This window comes from Pararge aegeria, chromosome 17, assembly GCF_905163445.1.
Source record: "Pararge aegeria chromosome 17, ilParAegt1.1, whole genome shotgun sequence".
Classification (NCBI taxonomy): domain Eukaryota; kingdom Metazoa; phylum Arthropoda; class Insecta; order Lepidoptera; family Nymphalidae; genus Pararge; species Pararge aegeria.
This window is the reverse complement of record NC_053196.1, coordinates 7617589-7638023: the sequence shown is the minus strand read 5'-3', so window position 1 is coordinate 7638023 and position 20435 is coordinate 7617589. Positions and strand designations below refer to the sequence as shown.

Here is a 20435-nt window from a genome sequence, read left to right as displayed (position 1 = left end):
ACTAATCTACGTCGTCTTAACAAACAATAAAGAATAGAGGTTTCAAAAATTCATACAAATGAGTAAAGTAAGGACTCAAGATTATGGTTATGGTGCTATAAAACGTCCCAAATACAATACAAAACCTGTACATCTAGTACGCACACTGCATACGGGTAAGATGTCGTAACGATAAGCCCAATCTGGGAGGCTATCTCGATACCTTGAACCGCAACTTTTGACTATACTTTTAAACAACTAACACATGCTAATAAGATGCTAAGGGAGTTTATCTTTATCGTTTAGTACTGTTGATTTACTACTTAGGAACATTATAGAGTCACGAAGTGTATAATTATTTCTGCTAATAACAGTGACATCGCGCAAATACCTCAATCAAGTTAAAAAATAACATTGCATGTACATTGAATAAATTAGCCTCTCACCTAAGAAAACTTATTGGAAAAGAGTGTCAAACAATGGCAAAGTCAAATGACTACGTATCTTTTCTCCTTTTACAACTCCTTGAAAATCTATTATCCGTAACGGAACTAAGCCTTTGTTTTTAGTTTCTAATTATACATAACATTGGTGCTCCGTGGCACAATTCACAACTCCATTCGTCTTTATTCAAACAATTCATTTTTAGTAGCTGAAGAATAATCGGAAAGAGAGAGAGAGAGATATAATAAGTAACCGGAGTACGCAGCCACACTATTATGGTAACTATTAGAACAGATTCCTATTAAACTAAAGTTTACAAAACTGTCTAAACCACCTACCAAATAAGATTACTTTTTTCTTTTGTGACATTATTGGGTCATTGTTTTATGGTATAATCTTTTATTCAACACCGACGCTAAAAATAACCAGTTGTTAATCTATTTTTAACCCTGAAATCAGACCACTAGCTGCTTGAGTATAAGTATTAATAGTTTACGATTGTCTTGATTATCAACCTATACCGTTTACTGATAATAATTAATATGTACTTTAGCAATGGAATAAATAATAATTAATCTTTATATATATATATTTCTTATGTGCGTGTGTATGTCACTGAACTCCTCCTAAACTTCTGGACCGATTTGAATGCATTTTTTGGTATGCGTTTGGGTGGCACCTTGGATGGTTTAAATTCACAAATCAGTCCGACAGATGGCGCTGGGGTCCGCTAGTAAGTATATATATTTGTACTCAAATGATTATAGTTATTTTTCTTAATAAGATGACAAAGACTACGTCAAAAAGCCTATGACAGACTACCTAAAGAGCCTGGGCTCCCTACCAATGAGCAAATCCTTAAAATCCCCAAAGCCATTTTTGCCCATAATCAACCATGCTGGGTAGAAGGGTTGTTGATCTCAATAGCGCAGAGCACGCTGCTACACGTTCTTACCTAAATTCCCTTGGTTGGCGTACGACACCGAGCGAGAAGTGTAGTAGGCTTGGTACAAGAATTCCTTGCTCGAATTTGAGGAGTCGTTTTCGAGTATCAAAATCTTTGAACACCACAGCAAAATGGATGTTATTCAAATTAAGTAAAAGCTTAAATTTGCCTACAATTCTTCAGCTAGGGCTTTTTGCAATGAGTTGACTCAAGACCCATTTTACTCTGACTGTATAGAGTTTGATATGCGAAAACGACTTCTCGATTGCGAGCGAGCAAATCTTGTACTTAGCCTCCCGAACAGCTAGCATGGCGACAATTATGTCCCCGGGGAAAAATACAAATTTATCTTCTCCCACAGCTTTATCAACTGTCAGTGCATTGGCGTACAAGTGGAAATAATATTCAAATAATATATGTGTAATAATAAATGGCGGTAAGCTTCTCCTATTCCATGTTCCCGTGCTAAAGCAGGTGGGCACGTTAATTATATTATCGGGGGATATAATTTTTGTATCCTGCCTGTGCTAGCCCTGCGGCGGTGACAACTGTATTCTGATCTGCCGTCACAACATGGCTCAATGTTTCAAAATTTAGCGCTTCTTATATTATAGCTTTCCAAATTCCAATGTGTTTAAGACGTACTTAAGCCCTCAACTATCGCATTAAGTAAGCCCATAAATTTAGATAAGGCTATAAAAAACATTGTACCTATTGCCAAAACTCTCCCGTATCACACCATTGCGCATACTAATGAGTATATCAACATTCAGGATGTCATTCTCGTTTTTATCACTTTTGGGGCAATAGCGAATAAAGAACATCTGCTTTGAGAATATTAATTAATAGTTAACCAGTGACAGATACGTTTGAATAGCAAACATAGCATAATTGGCCAATTTGAACAATAAAACTAATACTGCTTGGGAATTTAAATAATGCTATCACTCACAGTTTATAACTGTTATGTGAGGTGGTTTAAAAATAGCTGTTTTGAAATCCGAACACCTTTTATTGATTCCGAGTAACGTGAAATACCCAAGGATTATTCCATTAACATAGAAAATCGACCGAGAATTAATATTTTGTTTATTATGAAAATTACACTCCACACCAAACAGATCTTCGGCAATGTACCCTCTACGCACGTTTCGCTCCGAAACCGGACCATCCTCAGGAGATGTTGACTTTACAATGAATAATTGTTAAGCATCATTGTAAAGTCAACATCGGAGCGAAACGTGCGTAGAGGGTACATTGCCCAAGATCTGTGCGGTGAATAAGGATTGACGAAATTATAAATTTCGCGGAGCATGGTAAATTAAGATTATTTTTTATAATATATCATGGATTTTCGCAAAGTAACGCGTATGCTTCCATACAATATTTGATATTTTGTTTGTTAAAACAATCGTTCATCGTCATAATCTTATTTGTTTATGACGAAGTAAAAACCTACCAAGTTTTAAATTGACGGTCAATTTTCATGGAGTTCAAGAATTCAAGGAAATTAAGTTAACCTGATCATTGTTTCTTAGAAGTCTCCGGACATTGTATACGTTTACGTGCATTCCAATACAGGAATAAGCGGAGGGAAATTAGAACATCCTCTGTTTACTAATCTCACTTAAAAAGTTGTTTTAATGTTAGTTTAAACTTACGCTAAGTGCATTAACAAAGTAAATACTATATGTAGCTGGTAAAGTATTTCGTTATCACACATTATCGCAAGATTGCACTTCCAAAATAATACCAATCTAGCATTTTAGATTACTCCGCGTGTATTTTTAGTTTTATAATATATGACATCTTTGTCTTGATTAAAAACTGTACATAGTTCGGTACCGTTATTCAAATATTTTAACTCAAAAGTCTTTTATAAGGACTTATGAGAATTATAAAAGTGTTTTAGAATATTTTTTATAGTTTCTTCCTTGTGATAAGTAAACCTTAAAGTCTTGCAACTAAATGTAAGCCTTTCATTAATTTCTTTCAATTACATTACATGTATGAAAAATTATAATAAACAACCTCTGTGTGGAATCAATCTTCTACTGATATTTAGCAAAGTTTTAATCATAAATTTGTCTTACTATGTGTGCTACCTTTACCTAACCATTATGCCTCGGCTAATCCTTGTGTGGTTTGAGACGAGATGAGTAAGTTTAGGTTAATTCATATTGGTGTTTTTAAACAATAAAAAAAAACCGAAGACCCAAGTGTATACGAAAATTGTTCGTGAAAATCAACATCGCCGGATCGACCGGATTTATACCGATTCTGCTTATAATAACAATAACTTCACACTGTATGAGATGTACATAACTTTCAAGTCGGCAACCTTAAAGAGATCGTTAAACACATCGCAGGCTGTTGTTTTTATGGTTCAATTAAACCTTCAGTGGTAACAAAAAATGGTTATCTGAGAGTTATTTCATACACGCGATGAGGCATAAACCTCAATTTAGCAAGCATCGTAAAAGCTTCTTTATAATGAATAACATAAAAATACATAACCCTTTCAAAAATACTTTTAACATAAATAATAACGAAATGAAACAGTAGGTAATACAGCTTTTATTTCAGCTTGACTGTACATATAGAGAATTTTATTAACAAGTTAAATATAACATCGTTATTGAGTGCCAAGTGTGAGATCTTCTACCATTTACTTATGCGATCTCGTGAAAGTTTACTTATATGGTATCGAAACAACGTCATCTAGTGACAGTACCGTTTACAACGAAATTAATATGGACATAATAGATTACTTAGTATTTAAAAATCGAAAATGAAGTTGTTCGCATTTTTTAATCGGTTTTTATTTTGCATCTTACTCCCGCATTGTGCTATTCGAAGTTCTAAATATGCATCTTAAGATAGCTGATTAAGTTAGAATAATGGACAATCTGGCAGTAAAATTTTATGGGATAATGAACTGTGAGATTAAATAAACAGTTTGCAATGCTCTACACAAGGCAATCCATCATCTGACACTGCGATATTTATCTGATTGGTTACATTTAAATGCTACTAACTCATGTTATAAACTGTATTTATGCTTATTAAATCATTGAGAAAATAATCCTCTTGTATAGGAGAGGCCGTATCCTACTTCGACATCAATCACTCTCACATACTTATAAGTAAATGTCTTTTGTAAAAGGAAATTAAATTTTTATTAATTTGAACCGGTATTTGAAAAAATTATCGCTCATAAATTATTTTTGATTACCTAAAAATAAAGGCCATCCATCGTGGTCGATATAGTAATACCTTATGACTGGGCAAAAGCATTATTTTTAATATGAGAAGGTGATTTAGAGCTTAGATATCTACGCTGCTCAAAACGGGTTGGGTTTAATAATAATAATTTCAATATAATATTATAAGTAATAACCCACACCTAAACGCGGGTGGACTTACTAACTCCGGGCTGATATCTATAATTCCTTTACATACAACTTGAGCCGAGAGTCATAACATTCTGCTTTTGAAATTTGGAAACTAATTCTCCTAGTGAAAACTAAAAAAAAATAGACCGAAGTAATTATAACAACAACAAAAACCCATGCGTAACAATTTCGACATCGCAAGCTATAATCCTCCAGACAATATTTAGTGGGTGCAAATGGAATAAAGCGACAGGAAAATTTATTGCTGATCATATAAATATCATAAAATTAACGAATACATATAAATGTTGCAGCTGGAACACATGTGCGTACGTTTCAACATACATCATAAATATTTTATAGAATTAAAGATAGCTAGTTATTATTTAAACTATATATCTTATTCTCTTTGTAGCCCATTCCAGACATTTACTATAGTAAAAATACGGTTAAGTGCGAGGTAATCTTTCGAGCGTAAGGTTCCATACCAAGGTGAATACTAAAATAATAATAGTATAAATATAAAATAGTATAAATTAATAATAGTATAAATATTATTAAGATCGAGAAAAAAATATCAAAACCAATTTTGTTTTGTGTTATTTGTGCTATATATATGAAATAAAAATACACTTCTTAACTATTTAACTGATGTTACAGTAATTTTATAAATTGGTTAAATAATTAATTAAACTTTGGATAACTATAATTCGATTTATGCCAGATACTTTATTAAATTTATTAGCATTTTAACAAATGTGTTGATAATTCTTACTTTGATTAATAAATAGTTTTAATTAAATAAATAAAATTTTATTTAAATTTCAGCCTAAGTCTATGACATTATATATACTTCAGTCCTGTGTGGACTCGAACTATACCTCCCGGTGCCTTAGTCGTTATCAAATCTTTAACTACTACGTTCGCCCATTAGACCGCTATGAGAATAAAAATGACTGTAAATGATACAACGAAAACGAATTAGTAACCACATTAACTTAGCGATAGTAACGATGCTATACATGACACATAATATATCAAAGAAACAGTTTACCTTCACGTAAAGATGTACGTGTCTTATTGATGCCTTACAGTGTCTAAAGTATACTCAATCTATCGTGGTCTCAAGTTAATCTAAATAGATACCATCTGCGAATTCTTTATTAGGCAATGTGCAGTATCTATTACATAACAGAATTTTAATCTATTCTTGTACCGATAATCTGGTAAACATCTAAATATTTGAGCCCGGTACCGTTGGGTTTATAGTTCGCTTTGTGGCTAATATGCTTGAAATATATTTACTAACAACATGTTTATTATCAACAGATGCAGTTTTATTATCATCATATTCATTCAATGTTACGAGTATACTGTGTATATCAGGGAAGTGGATGTAGGTCCTTTAAACGTTTATAAAATAATTATTTTTGTAAATTTATAGTAATAACAATAACTTTACTAAATCAATCAAATATGACTGTAATTTTGAGATTCTAACTTTGTTACAGAATCTTAGTTGAATATCTACGAGGTAGAGACAAAGGTGCTGAAATTTTTTTCAGCCGAAAATTTTTTCTTCAAAAATCAGTGTTTCTGTGATTTCGTTATTTCTGGTCGTGGGTTTGTGGTATTATACTGTTCGTACCTCCTTTATACACACGATAAGATTATATGTGTCTTAAGAAAACTTTTTATAGCTTTAAAAGTTAAGTTCGCATTTTGCACAAATTTCACAAAACTCATGTTTACTGCATTCTAAAGAGTCATTTAGCAATTATTTAATTGAACATATATTTAATACGACTATAAAATATGTTTTAATGTATTATTAAGTTCACGGTTATTTAAATGTTTATGTTACAATTTTATGGATTATTTATATAGTCTTACAATTAAAATTAAGTTGCAAAACAATAGGTATGTATACCTTATTATGTTGAGGGAAGGTTAAAATAAAGTTATAATACAAAACTTAATAGAATAGAAGGAATCTATGTATTTTTTATATACCATCAAAAAAGAAACGCCAGGTACTGCTGAATGAAGGCATGAAATAAAACACAAAAAATGGGGCAGGTTAAAGGGCACATATAAAAGCAGCCGTTAAAATCAATGTTTCTTACAGTTATAATAAAATGTCATACTATAGAGGCGGTCAAATTTATACACACGTGATGGACATCCTCGTAAAAAAAATACTTTTATTTTGTACCCACCATAATTACGAAACATTTAAGGTACAATTGAGAATTTGGAGATGTAAAGAAAGCAACATTAAAGGTTCCTCTACAAGGTATATTTTAATACAATGAAGCTTTCTGGTGTAAAAAATAGAGATTCGTTCAATCTTGATAACACGTGGTTATTTACTTTAAATATACTTCTATTTACAATGAGGCTGACGAAATTGTTGTAAGTGTAAATTGTGCAAATAATTTTCATGTTTCGTAAGTCACGATTTCAGCTGCCAACAAAATTTTGTATAATTTTCTGATTATTTGCCAATTGCAAAGTATTCAGAGTTTTCAAAACATCGAGAGAGTGTTTCGTTAAATATAAATATATTGAATGAATCCTACAACGTTAATAAATACATTTGTAGAAAAAGAAAAGCCTTTGGGGAAAAAAAGGTATTAAGTATCTTATTCAATAAAGCTCTCCACTAAAGGAAAAATACACATTTTTTTATTGACATCAGGAATTGTTAATAAGTGCTTCATTAAATGTATAAAGTAAGTGAATTTTAACATCAAATTTACCTTATTGTATTGTAATGTATAAAATAGGTTTTAATAGAATAATAAAAATATCAAGGCAATATAGTAAAAAGGAGACTACGACTAATTTAATATAGAAATTCTCAATGAGAAGTTTTTTACACGTGTAAGACTAAGACTAAGATGATACATACGAAAATTATGGCAAATCCAACATTCGTCAAACTGATATTAGTACTGCTATGCGTCAATTGTTAAACACTGGGATGTCTCGAATATACAAAACATTGACGAAGGCATCAGTAAAAGTTATCATGTCTTTTTTCATCCACCACAATGTAATGTTGCCACGGTTACTTGTAGGACTCCCTCACGCACTCTGGCAGGCCTATTTATCTATCTGTTCAGATTAAATTTAAATAAGGCAAATATTTAAGAACTACTCGATCATATTGTTATTGCCATAATGAATGATTCGAACGGTGACGGACGCTATCCGCGCGCCACATTGCTCGCATTCACTATAGGATCTTTCTTTAAAAAAAACTGTTAAGAAACTTTTATATTTAATAATTAATACTTAAGATGTAAGACTCATTAATGAATCACATCGCCGCGCCGCTGGAAGACAAAACAAAATAACGTATATAGGAGAAAAAATATTTGACAAAAGTAGTATGAATCATAAATCAACACATATCGGATACCAACTTTACATGAGTCAGTAAAACAATGGGCAAACATAGTATCTTTATCGTTTTAGATATCAGGCTATACTTTTACCACAGGGTTAGAATGGTCATACTGAGAACTGACGACGTCTTGATAGAAGTGGAGTGCGTAGAGAGAAAGGCCCTCGGTAGCCTCCGTAGTAAGGATTCTACACAATCTCGCAGCGCTGTCTAGATGACGTCGGCATATACCACAATATCAAAGGAGTTATTGTGTCTCTTCTTTGTATTGTGCTCATACTATGGATTTTGTTTGCTGGGAGGCTATATCCAGCAGGATATGGAATGGCGCTAGCCTGAACCCTTTCCATCATCATAAAAAAAACCTCATTGGTTAGTACCATCTATAGTAGCTACAGATTATATAAGGCATCAAAACATGTCATCATCTCCAGCCACAGGCGTCCTTTCTTATTGAAGAGCGGGGTTTTAATTATAGACCTATCGCTAAGGTCCAATGCGAATTTGTGTGCTTGGACGATTATTATCACATGTTGGATATATAGCTTAGCGTGATATCCGTGGTACAGGTATGGGCACCGCCAATTTTCAACTTCGGACCGGTACAGTGAACTTTGGGAATCCTAGGAATCGAACCCAGTATTACGATATCCGTTGCTGGACATGCTAGGAACAACAACTGGGTAGTTTAATCAAAATTTATATTTTATGTTTTTCATAAACTATTTATGAACACGTTGTATCATAATAATATAATACCATATAACGTACACTTTTTATATATTTTCAGATAGATAACAGATCTATATCTATAAAACTATGTACTTATTATAGGAATAAAGGCAAGTGTATCTAATTGTGTAGTGTAGGCATTTAAAAAAATACCTTTTCTCGTGAAATAAAACAACTGTAATTAAATAAAATTAAAACGGTTGCTTAAGGCTATTAAAGCCAAGTTTTCTTTTAATTTCCTACAGTATTAATTACGGCTTAATATGATAAACATTTACTATTTGACATTGGTTATATTGCCAATTAAAAATCGCCATTTGTGTTTTCTATCGTCGCAAAGGATATTTCTATTAAAATACCATGACAGGTTTTAAACTTTAATCATAACTTAAATCCTATTACTTTACTTGACAAAGGTCACAGGTTCGTAAACTAGATACTTTCAAAAAGGGGATATAATCGTAAGAACTATGCATTCGTAATAATTTAGCTGTGTATTTCCTAAAGAAAATATATATAGCTTATCTTCGATAAACTATTGAGTGATAACACTCATTCTTTTTTGCAAGGATGATGTTGTATATTGTGAAAACAACTGGAGCAAATAACTAAGCTTGTTTAACAAAGAAATTGTACTTACGCGTCACTTTTGTCGTAGATCGGGAACGTTTGGTGCGCCAGATCCTGCAGAGATGAGCTCGTCTGCGGCTCAGCAGAGATACCCTGCGCTCTCTGCTTCCTGGGACCTCTGGATCCCCTCGCATATTGCTGGTACGGGAACACGCTCTGCAGCTTATCTAGCTGCGAGCGCAATTCCAGCATCTCCTGGTCACGCTGCTTTAACAGCGCTTCCAGCTCCCTAATCCGCTCTATGAGCGGCTGCATATCGCTCGCCACCGTTGCATTGGCAACACAATTTTCGTCGGAATTCATTGCGCTTGGAGTCCCCATTATACCATTCAACTCCTCTCGATACGTCTCGTCTAACGCACGTCTATCGCCGTTAACGGTGGGCGCCACGGTAAGCGCACCTCCTCCAGTATTCACTACGGCCCTCGGCTCATCGTCACCAGCTACTCGCTGTGACGATCCAAAGCAGAGGGTGTCGAAACAGACGCGCATTCACTCGGTTACCGAGCACTGCACAGAATCACTAGGGATTACAACTGCACTTGGGTTAATAAGGTCCACGTTTGTACACTTGCTTCTAGTAACGGTTTATAGTCACTTGGTTGGCACAGAGGGAGTTTGCAGGATGCGTGTGTGAAATCGAGTCGTGCGACTCGAGCGCGGACGTACGGTGTAGTGATACGCCGTCGAACACGCCGTGGTTAGCCCCGCGTGCCTCGGTGACGCCCTGCAAATAATATTTTTCTCATTACACTATCATCTATATATCAAAATAAACATTGATGTCTGTAACGTCATTTTTATCTAATAGAAGCCTTTATTAATGTCGCTCGTAAAGTGGGTAATTAGTGTAAAATCTATAAACAAATTACTTGTTATCAATTTGGTACGCTTTAAAATTTAATATCGGTACAGGCTTTAGCTCGGGGCTCTATTCATGTATGTTGTACTTTAAAATAAATTATGACTAGAATAAATAAAACTTTCCACGTCCTGCAGCTTTTTCAAAACTAATTGGATATAGTAAACATTACTTAGATAACCTATAACTCCTTAGATAATTATTGTAAATTGCGATGCCGCTTCATCTGCTTATCAATACTAATATTATTTAGCTAAAGAATTGGTCAGCTTTTAGATTTGAAAGCAAAAATTTTAGAAAATACTAGTCTGATTTCAAAAGTTATTAGATAGCTCTATCTTATCTTATATCTTTAAACGAGCAATTCTTGTATATATATATATATATAATTGGAATCTCGGAATCGGCTCCAACGATTTTCATGAAATTTAGTATATCGATAAATCGATCTAGCTAGGATTCATGTTTAGAAAATGTCATTTTATTTGTGTTTTCCGGTAATAACCGATTTGGTGCAGACGAAATTGCACGGGTCACCTCGTAATCTATTATTGAGGGAATTTATAGGCTTACGCAAGATCACTTTACAACAGTAAACGTGGTCGGAACCATGGGACACAGCAAATAAATATTTTTTTAAACAAAGACAGTCCCACATTATTTTATATATAGCCTTAAGGTACGATAAGTCTAAGATTGCGTAAAAAATGTAATCTACTATATATGCTAAATAATACATTGATTAGTCTGAATTCTGATTATGGCATTATATCACGCCTACACGAATCAAATATAGGACTGGTTAGATAAGGTGCTCTACTTGTGTGACTATTTTTATTATTACACTGTGGACCTGAGAGGGACAGAGACGTGTGTTTTTGCTCGACCAGTATTTCTAAGATGACCATCCGGAAACTGTCTGTAATAAAGTCAACCGATCAGGCTTCTGGAAAACTGTGTTTGGACTACAGGTTACCTTTCCCGAGTTCGAACCTCGGCACGCACTTCTTACTCTTCGGAGTTATGTGCGTTTAAGTAAATATATAATATAGCTTTGAAGATTGAAATCAGCACAAAAATCAAACTTTTCATTATTTTTAAATGTTGTGTTAGCTATGTTGGGATAAAATAAATGAAAACGAACAAATTAAAAAGATATTTTTTAAAGGAATGCACTTTTTTATTTTAAAAACATAGGAGCTTAAAGAATATTACAAATAATGATTTGTACATCACTTTTTTATGAGACCATCCAGAAGTGGAACGTTAATAACGTTTAAAAAACATTAAGTGTTTCCTATAAATACTTAATGTTTTTAAAATAATATACCATTATATCAAGTTCTCTCTAAATTTAAAAATTCAAAATTCATTTATTTCATGAAGGCCTAATATTAGTACTTTTGTACTGTGTGTAGTGACTCTACCACCGGTTCGGAAGGCAGATTCTACCGAGAAGAAGCCGATAAGAAACTCAGCAGTTGCTCTTTTCCATTATCAACAATTTACTATAATTTGTGATGAAAGCGGAGCCGGATGCCTCCAAGCAACCTTGTCATTAAGAAATTCATCACTTACATTTACAAGCATGGTACCCAAAATGCTGGCGCTTTTGCCCCTTTGAATTGCTAGACTTAGCCGTTGGGCTAAATATAAGCCAGCTCTTGGGTCACCAGATATAAGACCGAAAATCTTTAAACCTCTAAACCTATGTCTAACCTACATAGGTTAAAATACACAACTATACTAAAATATGTATGTTTTAACATTAAAACACATATTTTATGAGAAGTATTTCTGAAGTGATTTGTAATAGATAAGGCTGCAATTGCCTTATCGACATGACATCGAACGTATTTGTATGACAATACTGTTGATCACCTGATTGAGAGGTACGCTGGCCACATGATCCCGGTTATCTAATCTTAAAATTCTTGGAACTGACACAATACAGTGTATATGAGATAGTATGTTTTATAGGGAAATAGTTCAAAATGGATAAATAATCTCAAGGATTCATAAAAATATCCCTAATTCCTGCGTAATATGGCTAATTTTGTTGTGGGCTTCTTCTTAGATCAAGGGGCGTTTGGAACCCCGTAGATTTAATTTTTAGTTTACGAATGTAGTTATCGCCATCATCACGCTTCTACGCTTTCTACATATTTTAAATGTACGCATCAAAAATGTCATCTATCTGAATGAATGAATGAATAAAATACACTTCATTGTACACCAAATTAAAAAAAAACAAGCAAAAAAAAATACACAGTTAAAATAAAGGTGAAAAGGTACAATAGGCGGTCTTTTCGCTTAAAAGCGATCTCTGCCAGGCAACCTACCTATGTGCCTATTTGAATAAAGGAATTTTTATACATGCGAAAGTGTGTATGTTTGTAGGTAAGTTACCTGGTGGTAGGTGGTAGGTAGGTGTAGGTAGGGTGGTGGTAGGTGCTCGGCTCAATTAATTTGATGAAATTTACCACACATGTAGCTTTTGACTTTACGAAGTTACATTTCTATCTTTACTATGAACGCTTAACTTATCTTTGTTAAATAATGTATAGGAATACATTGCATCCAGCACATGGCCATAGGATACATATTTTCCCGAGATATTAAAGGTTAACTGTGGAATTTAAAATTCCAATTTAAACCAAGACTTTTCTCGGACAACCGCTAGAAACTAATATAGAGTTAGACAATGAGTCCTTCCTAATAGTTTCGTTTGAAATGTCGAGTTCATCATCAACGTCATCTATCTATAACTATTAATGCTGGGCACAAAGAGATATTAAGATTTACCCTCCATGCCGCTTCAATACAGGATGGCGGGCTTTAACGTTTTTTATCAGATGTAAATAGATTAGAATTAAGAGCATATAGAAACCGTGTATACGACTAATATTGAAGCATCAAAAACTACTCTATTTTAGTAGAGTTTCTCGAACAAACGGTTAGTCATTTAATACTATTTAGCAGTTGACATTGATTATTTTACCTCCAATGTTCTAAACGTTTACTATTAAATTGGAAAAAGTTTGTGAGCTAGCGACATTCCGCGGGTGTAAAAGTAGATGTGCGCGGGGCGTTTTCACTGTTTTAGGACTCAATGCACTGCGTACAATAATGGCTGAATGAGGATTCCGTATGTTCTTAACTCTGTGGTTAGTGACATCGTTGAAACACCCACCGTACTACCAGGGGCACAGCCAGGGGTACGGTGGGTCTGCAGTATTGTAAATAACAAATGTAACAACAGTGAAATAAATTTACAGGCTAAGCATAAAATTTATGTCTCTATGATAATTTTATGTATTCAATAAATATTTCGCAAGTAAACTCTGTATTACCAATTATTTGAGAGAAATTAAAACGGACACGTGTATTCGCTATTTGATAAATTATCATCATCATATCATCATAATAAACATTACATATTCATAATGACCTTTAATTTAATAGTCAACAGAAAACCTATATGTTTTTTAGTTTATGTAATTTTCGTACCTTTACATTAATAGACCATTCAAAATGCTTTAACAGTTTATCTTTTTTATAGTCTGATTTACATAAAAACTATATTGTATATTTACTTATATTATAAAGAGGAAAGATTTGTTTGTTTTTTAGCTATTAATTTTAACACTATTATTATATATATATAAAGATTAGAAAAATCCTTCAGCCTTCAGAAAGCTTTTGGATATAGAAGCAGGCGCTACTTTGCGGAAATCCATGACGTAATATGGAAATAAAGCTTTATTTGCATAATTGAGAAAGCTATTTTAAAGGAATAAAAAGTATTATTCTACTCTACTTTAAACAAGTATAAAAAAGTATCTTATAAAAAGTAAAGCAAGCCTAGCATAGACTAGCATAGGCAGAAGACAAGAAATATATCCCCTGACAATGTATAAAATAAATGTGTCCACAAGCTGTCAACGGTAACAGGAATTATGAGAAGTTTATCCCCGTTTATTATTGCACGTACATTACTTGAATACTCTACTTTTGATACAATTTTATCCATTCCCCGGGAAGAAACATGTCTCCTAGCCAGGAGAAAATTTGTACCGAGCTGATTCATCCACGTTTACCGACTAAATGGTCCATCATAACTAAATACTAGATATTAAAAATTACTGGTATAAAACCTTATAAATATCTCTTGCAAATGAGCCACAATACCGCGTTTAAGTCGAAAAAAGAAAAACGTGCTTTTCAGTCGTCATTTTTAGATATAGAATAATAAGTCTTACTAAAAAGAAAAATTATTTTCAAGACAATTTTATGTCAATTAAACTAAGCCTCCTAATTGATCAGTGGCAATTCAGAAATTATAATCTGGGGATTAAACTTAGGGTCTCTCACTTTTAAGAGCGCGCACTACTGCTCCATAGAGGTGCATAAAGTGCAGTAAAAAGTAGTTTTTCAAAATAATATGTTGGAAATTACCCCATGGTTAAGAGCATTCTCTGTTTGCTTCCAACTCAAGACGTATCAGCCTACATCTCATCATCATCACCATCAATAGCCTACATGCGTCCACTGCTGAACACAGGCCTTTCCACCCACACGGTCCTACGCCTTTCTCATCCAACCGCTTCCAGCCACCTTTTTAAGGTCATCTGTCCAGCGGGCTGGAGGTCGTCCCACACTGCGCTTACCTATTCGCGGTCTCCACTCTAGAACACGTCTGCCCCAACGGCCATCGGTCCTACGACAGACATGACCCGCCCACTGCCACTTCACTTTGCTTATCCTTTGAGCTATGTCGGTGACCTTGGTTCTTCTACGGATTTCGTCGTTGCGAATTCTATCCCGAAGAGACACTACCAACATAGCTCGCTCCATACTGCGTTGCGCGACTTTAAATTTGTGGATCAGGATCATAGCCTACATCTATCAGGTCAAAATTATCAGACAAACTGTTACATCACACTACACTATCTGTAGGACTAAAATAGAAAACTGTGACCACAGAACATGTATATAATATATTATAGAACTAAGCTAGCAACTTATACTATTATTCTTAAATGATTTAATAACGACTTTTAAATCGTTGCATTAATTAAACTTAATTAATAAGACGTATTGGCACGTGCTGACAAATTTTCCATTGAAAATGTTAGACCCATAAATTCATGCTTTAAGCAAACTATCTAAATGAATTTCGTTACATAGCAACACGAAGACTATTCAAGAGAATAATTTAGAATAAGAAATATCTGTATTCAAATAGGCAAGTTTTAAAATGCCCTTATGAATTATTTATTTCAATAAAATTATAATATTGTTTCAATGTATATAATCAAGAGTTTAAAGGTAATGGTCATTATTTGTCAAATTAAAACATTAAACTACGAGGCTTCCAAATACCTAAGTATTAGTGTGAAAAGAGAACTCTACAATAACTCAACCGGGGCTTACTTTTTTAAGTTTTATTAGGTTTAGATTAACTCATTTCAAACAAAAAACATTACACATCATAAAATAAATAAATAAATATTTTATAAATTTACAAACTTGATGTAATTTAATACTTAGGTGTAGGCTTTGTATTAGTGATCTTATTATAGTGGTTAGACACACCATGCTATAACAATGCGAGTGGGCGTGGTCACACTTTGGTTATTCGTCTATGTTATTCCTCTACGTCGATAAGACACGCCACACATCTTATTAGAGGGGCAAAACAAATTGGTCACAAGTTTTAAAGTTATAAGGACTAATAAATCAACTTTCGACTAATAATTAATCAAGGAGACTAGTATATAGCTTATTAAGACAATTTTTTTTTAAATGTCGAATTATGAATTAGTAAATTATTTCGACACTTTGTTTTACTTATGAAACAGTTATACATTAAAACTCATGTACGAGTAAATTAGTGATTATGTAAGATCTAGCCGAGAAATAGAATGCCTCGTCAGGTTTTGCTATTTTAATATACTATCCACTATTGGTTACGACATAAAAAATAACGAGTACATGTAAATAAATAAATATTCATAATAATGATAAGGTTGGTTAAATACTAATTCTCTAATGAGCTATTTTTTTTCAGCCCCTTTTCATTTTTAAATTAAGATAAATGGAACGCCGTTTTTTTTTTTGTACAATTCAGAAAAAAATCGTCACATCAATTGTTTTTTTGTTCACAAGTTTGACTATATTATTATAAAATTTTCGCTGAAATTTGTCTTACAAAAAAATCCTACAGAGAAAAAAACCTAGTAGTGCATGGTATTTCAAAGTAAATTTTAATATTTTAATCTACATGCAGCGTATAATAGCGTTAATATACACGTAACGTGCAGAGCCGTGCAGAGCCGTGCAGAGACAATTTATCGCTACGCAAAACTTGTGGCTTATTTAGTTGACATGTTTGTGACAGGTACGCACTACACGCTAAATAGTTGATTCTGACGTGAAATAAATTATTATTGTTATTGATTACCTAACGCTCACATAAAGTATCGCTGAGTATTTGTATCACAAATACTCAGCTTGGACGAAATTATTTTTCGTTCGTATATTTTAATTTAGAAATTATTTTATATGTTCATAGTGTTACCATAAATTCTTGCAAATATTCATAAATCATTTTTAATGGGGAATTTTTAAAACGCCAAAATCAACTGAAAACTGCCTTTAAATTTTTGACAGTTGATTTATGCGAAAACTCCAAAGAAAAAAAAAGTTATTCACTTTGACAGGATATGTTAGTAAGAATTGAAAAATCAGTTTTCTTTCTCGTTAGTTTCTTTCTCTTAATTTCTTTTTACATTTTATAACATCATACTCGTACATAGGAACATAATTTCAAGGAACTCAATAAAAACTGGTAACTGCACTTTTAAAGTAGATTTATCTACGAAGATCTTCCTATGCTACCTCCAGTCGGAATTTCTCACTCAAACGAGTATCGGGCCTACGAAAGTTATCGCGTTTCTTTAGCCTTTGTTCCACTATTATACAAGGTGTTGTCGGCCAAACCAATAAATGCATTTATAATATTAGTAAAGATAAGAATTATATTTTATGGTAGGTACAAATAATCATATTATAAGTATATATACATACAAAAAAGATGCTTAAGTTTAATATCTTTAAAGTGCTACGATTTTTCATATAACTGACTCAGTCAACTGTAAAAACAAAGACTATGAGAAAATAACTCGAAGGCGACAAACGCGGCAGTCTGCCAATAATAATGGCAACAGTTTTCATTACCACGACCAAATAAACACGATATATAAATATATTCAATGTCCGATCCGAGTGGAGTCCTGACATGGATTATGAATTTTCCATGACGTCCTTACGTAACAATTCCTTCAGCTGACAAAAAATATATAAGAACAAAAAGGCGTACTCATTTTGAAAAGAAAAATAATGTTACAGTCGCAAAGATCTTAACTTATAATAAAATGACGAACTATAGTAATAACAATAGACGTTTTGAGTCAGCTAAAATTCAACACAAATAATCGTTTAATTGAATTTAGTCAAAAATGTAGACACGACTACAAGGGCTATAACGACAACCTAGACAACATGTGATAATGATCATTTAAGCCCATCAATAAGCATTGGAGCAGCGGATTTACCAGCAAAGAGATGGTCTGATGATGAAGAAAAAAAAGAAAAGTCCCGATTCACACACCGACTGACCGATTAACCAACGTCTAGTCCAAACCAATGGATTGAAAAAGTTAAAAATTTACACAGAGATTCACCTTACAATACTAACAATCCTACGGGATAGAGTAAAAAAAGTAACGTTCTTTAAGAATGCATAATTATGTTACTGCGGGAAAATTTCATCCATCACCGAATCAGGAAGTTTACTGTAACTAAATCGCGCGCGGCCGGCTAGTCAAACATTAAAAAAAGTGTAATTAAAATAAACTTTACCACATAATAATACCTTGGTTTTAAATGTTATGGTAATCATAACCTTACCCTACTTATACAAGTGGGTGTTCCCGCTCTATATTTGTTCCGGTGGGGATATTTATGGGTATATTATACAATATGAAAAGCTCATATGCACACAATTGTTTAAAACACACAAGATGAAACTAAATGTCAAAAAGTTGAAGGATTTGGAAAGGCCATGTTTCGAAATGTATCTCTATAAACAAAAGCTACTTTTATTCAGGTGTACTTTTAGTCTAGGAGCCCACTACAGAATTTTAATCATTATGTTACAATAAGCACTATTTGTTCATTTATGTCAAGTAGCACCTAAGCACCTACCGTATAAGCACTTTGAAACGTCAAGTCTGTTTGTTTGTAGTGATTCTGCCACTCCATTCTATCTACAGTCAAGAAGACACCATTCATATTCAATGCAATTAAAAAGGTAATAAGTATATGATTAAAATAATCTATCAAAATAAGCAAATCAATTATGTAAACTCCTTAGCACGTAAAATTAAGTCCATAATCATAATTGAAGCTTTTAGAACATACATAATAAAAATTACAAAGTTGACTTAGTAAATTGAAGCAATGTTATCAATATCGGTTCAGTAGATCTTTTTCGCTGATCAAAGGTTTTCTCGTATAATGTATTTATTCAAAACATATGCATCGATCATTTCAACGACAGATAACACAGTCTGAGATAAAGAAGACCGCCCAATTTGCGAATGAGCATCGCGATAAGAGAAGTCAAGCGTGCGCCGTGTGTCGCTCACAATAAAATTATGTCAATGAAACAATTATCTCAACTCCGTAATGTTTGCATAAAAAATTAAGGACGAAAAGTTGGACGGTGCAATTTTGTGGAATTAAGTTAATTGGAGGAGAAAAACTGTTAACACATATAATTAAAAACATTTTTTTTTTGCAATTATACTTATTTTTTTAGTGAAACCGATGTTAATTAGTATAATGATTACATTGATTAACGTGCATTTTAAATTTACCTATTGCTTTTTTTGCAGCTTCGTATATATTCTCTTAGTTTAAATTATTTAAAAAAACAGTATCAACGCAAACTAAGTTTACATATACTGGAAGAGATGCTAAATCTCTTCCAGTTCTGTTCAGTAGTACAACTATAGTTTCTATATCAGCAGCCCTATAACAAGATCCCGTATGGCATTACAATATGAAAATAAACTATCCTATCTATATCAGCACTAAAAACTGGCTCCATTTTCCGGCTTCCTGGTCTGCTGAATTGGGGTTACTCACTAGTGTAGCGGTAGGGAACCACGCTTAACATTTACTAACTATTCAATGTTACAAGTGTTACTAGCATGCTATGGTAGATTTATATACACCAAAAAAAGGAAAGGTCCCAAAATAGTGCCCTGTGGGACACCAAATAAAGTATAGGTAAAGGTTAAATACCTTAAAATGTGTATTTTATGCACACCTTTATTTACTAAGTAAGGCAAGTGTGATAAAGTATTCATAATGAAAAGTTTGTTACGTTGTCACACAATCGTGGAATTTCGAAGTCCCTACGAAAGACTTATGTCCAGCAATTAGCGCCTAACGATTAATATGATGATGTTAATATAATTAGACAATATAAATATTTTAAACATGTAATTCTGCATGGTTCTGATCTGAACAAGTGACACTATTAAACTACCTATGTAACGTAACGGTAACGTTAACATATTTTGAGACAATCTGCATTTGCCTTTAGCTTTCTTTCGGAAAACGCCTATGCTTCATAGGATGAATAATAAATCAGATATGGTGCTAATTGACAAAATGGCGGGAAAACACGATTCCATCATAAAAAGAAAACAGTCAAAACATTTTTCTTGTGTACTAAAAAGATTGCAATCGCTCAATAACCCAGCAATAAAATATAATGAGTATAATACCTATTAAGTATACGTTTGTTGTAGCTTTTGCCATTAACTGCCGATCGGCACAAGCTATGAGAAGCATTTTGCTTATGTATAAGAATATTAATCGCGTTATTTAAATTGCAAAGTGAGTGCAGAAATACCTATGCCGTGTCGTCGAATAAAGTTGACTTATGAGGTGCAGTTA

The 20435-nt window shown here is 33.2% G+C and overlaps 1 protein-coding gene across 2 annotated transcripts in view; it reads right to left on the bottom strand.

Moving 5' to 3' along the window:
* Positions 1-20435, bottom strand: part of LOC120631169 (cGMP-dependent protein kinase, isozyme 2 forms cD4/T1/T3A/T3B) — a 205347-nt gene that overhangs the window by 124794 nt on the left and 60118 nt on the right. For both annotated transcript variants that reach the window (XM_039900630.1, XM_039900629.1), the window contains one exon: positions 9549-10265. In XM_039900630.1, coding sequence (XP_039756564.1) covers positions 9549-10030 — 482 coding nt within the window. In that variant the 5' untranslated portion in view covers positions 10031-10265. The remainder of the gene's footprint in view (positions 1-9548; positions 10266-20435) is intronic.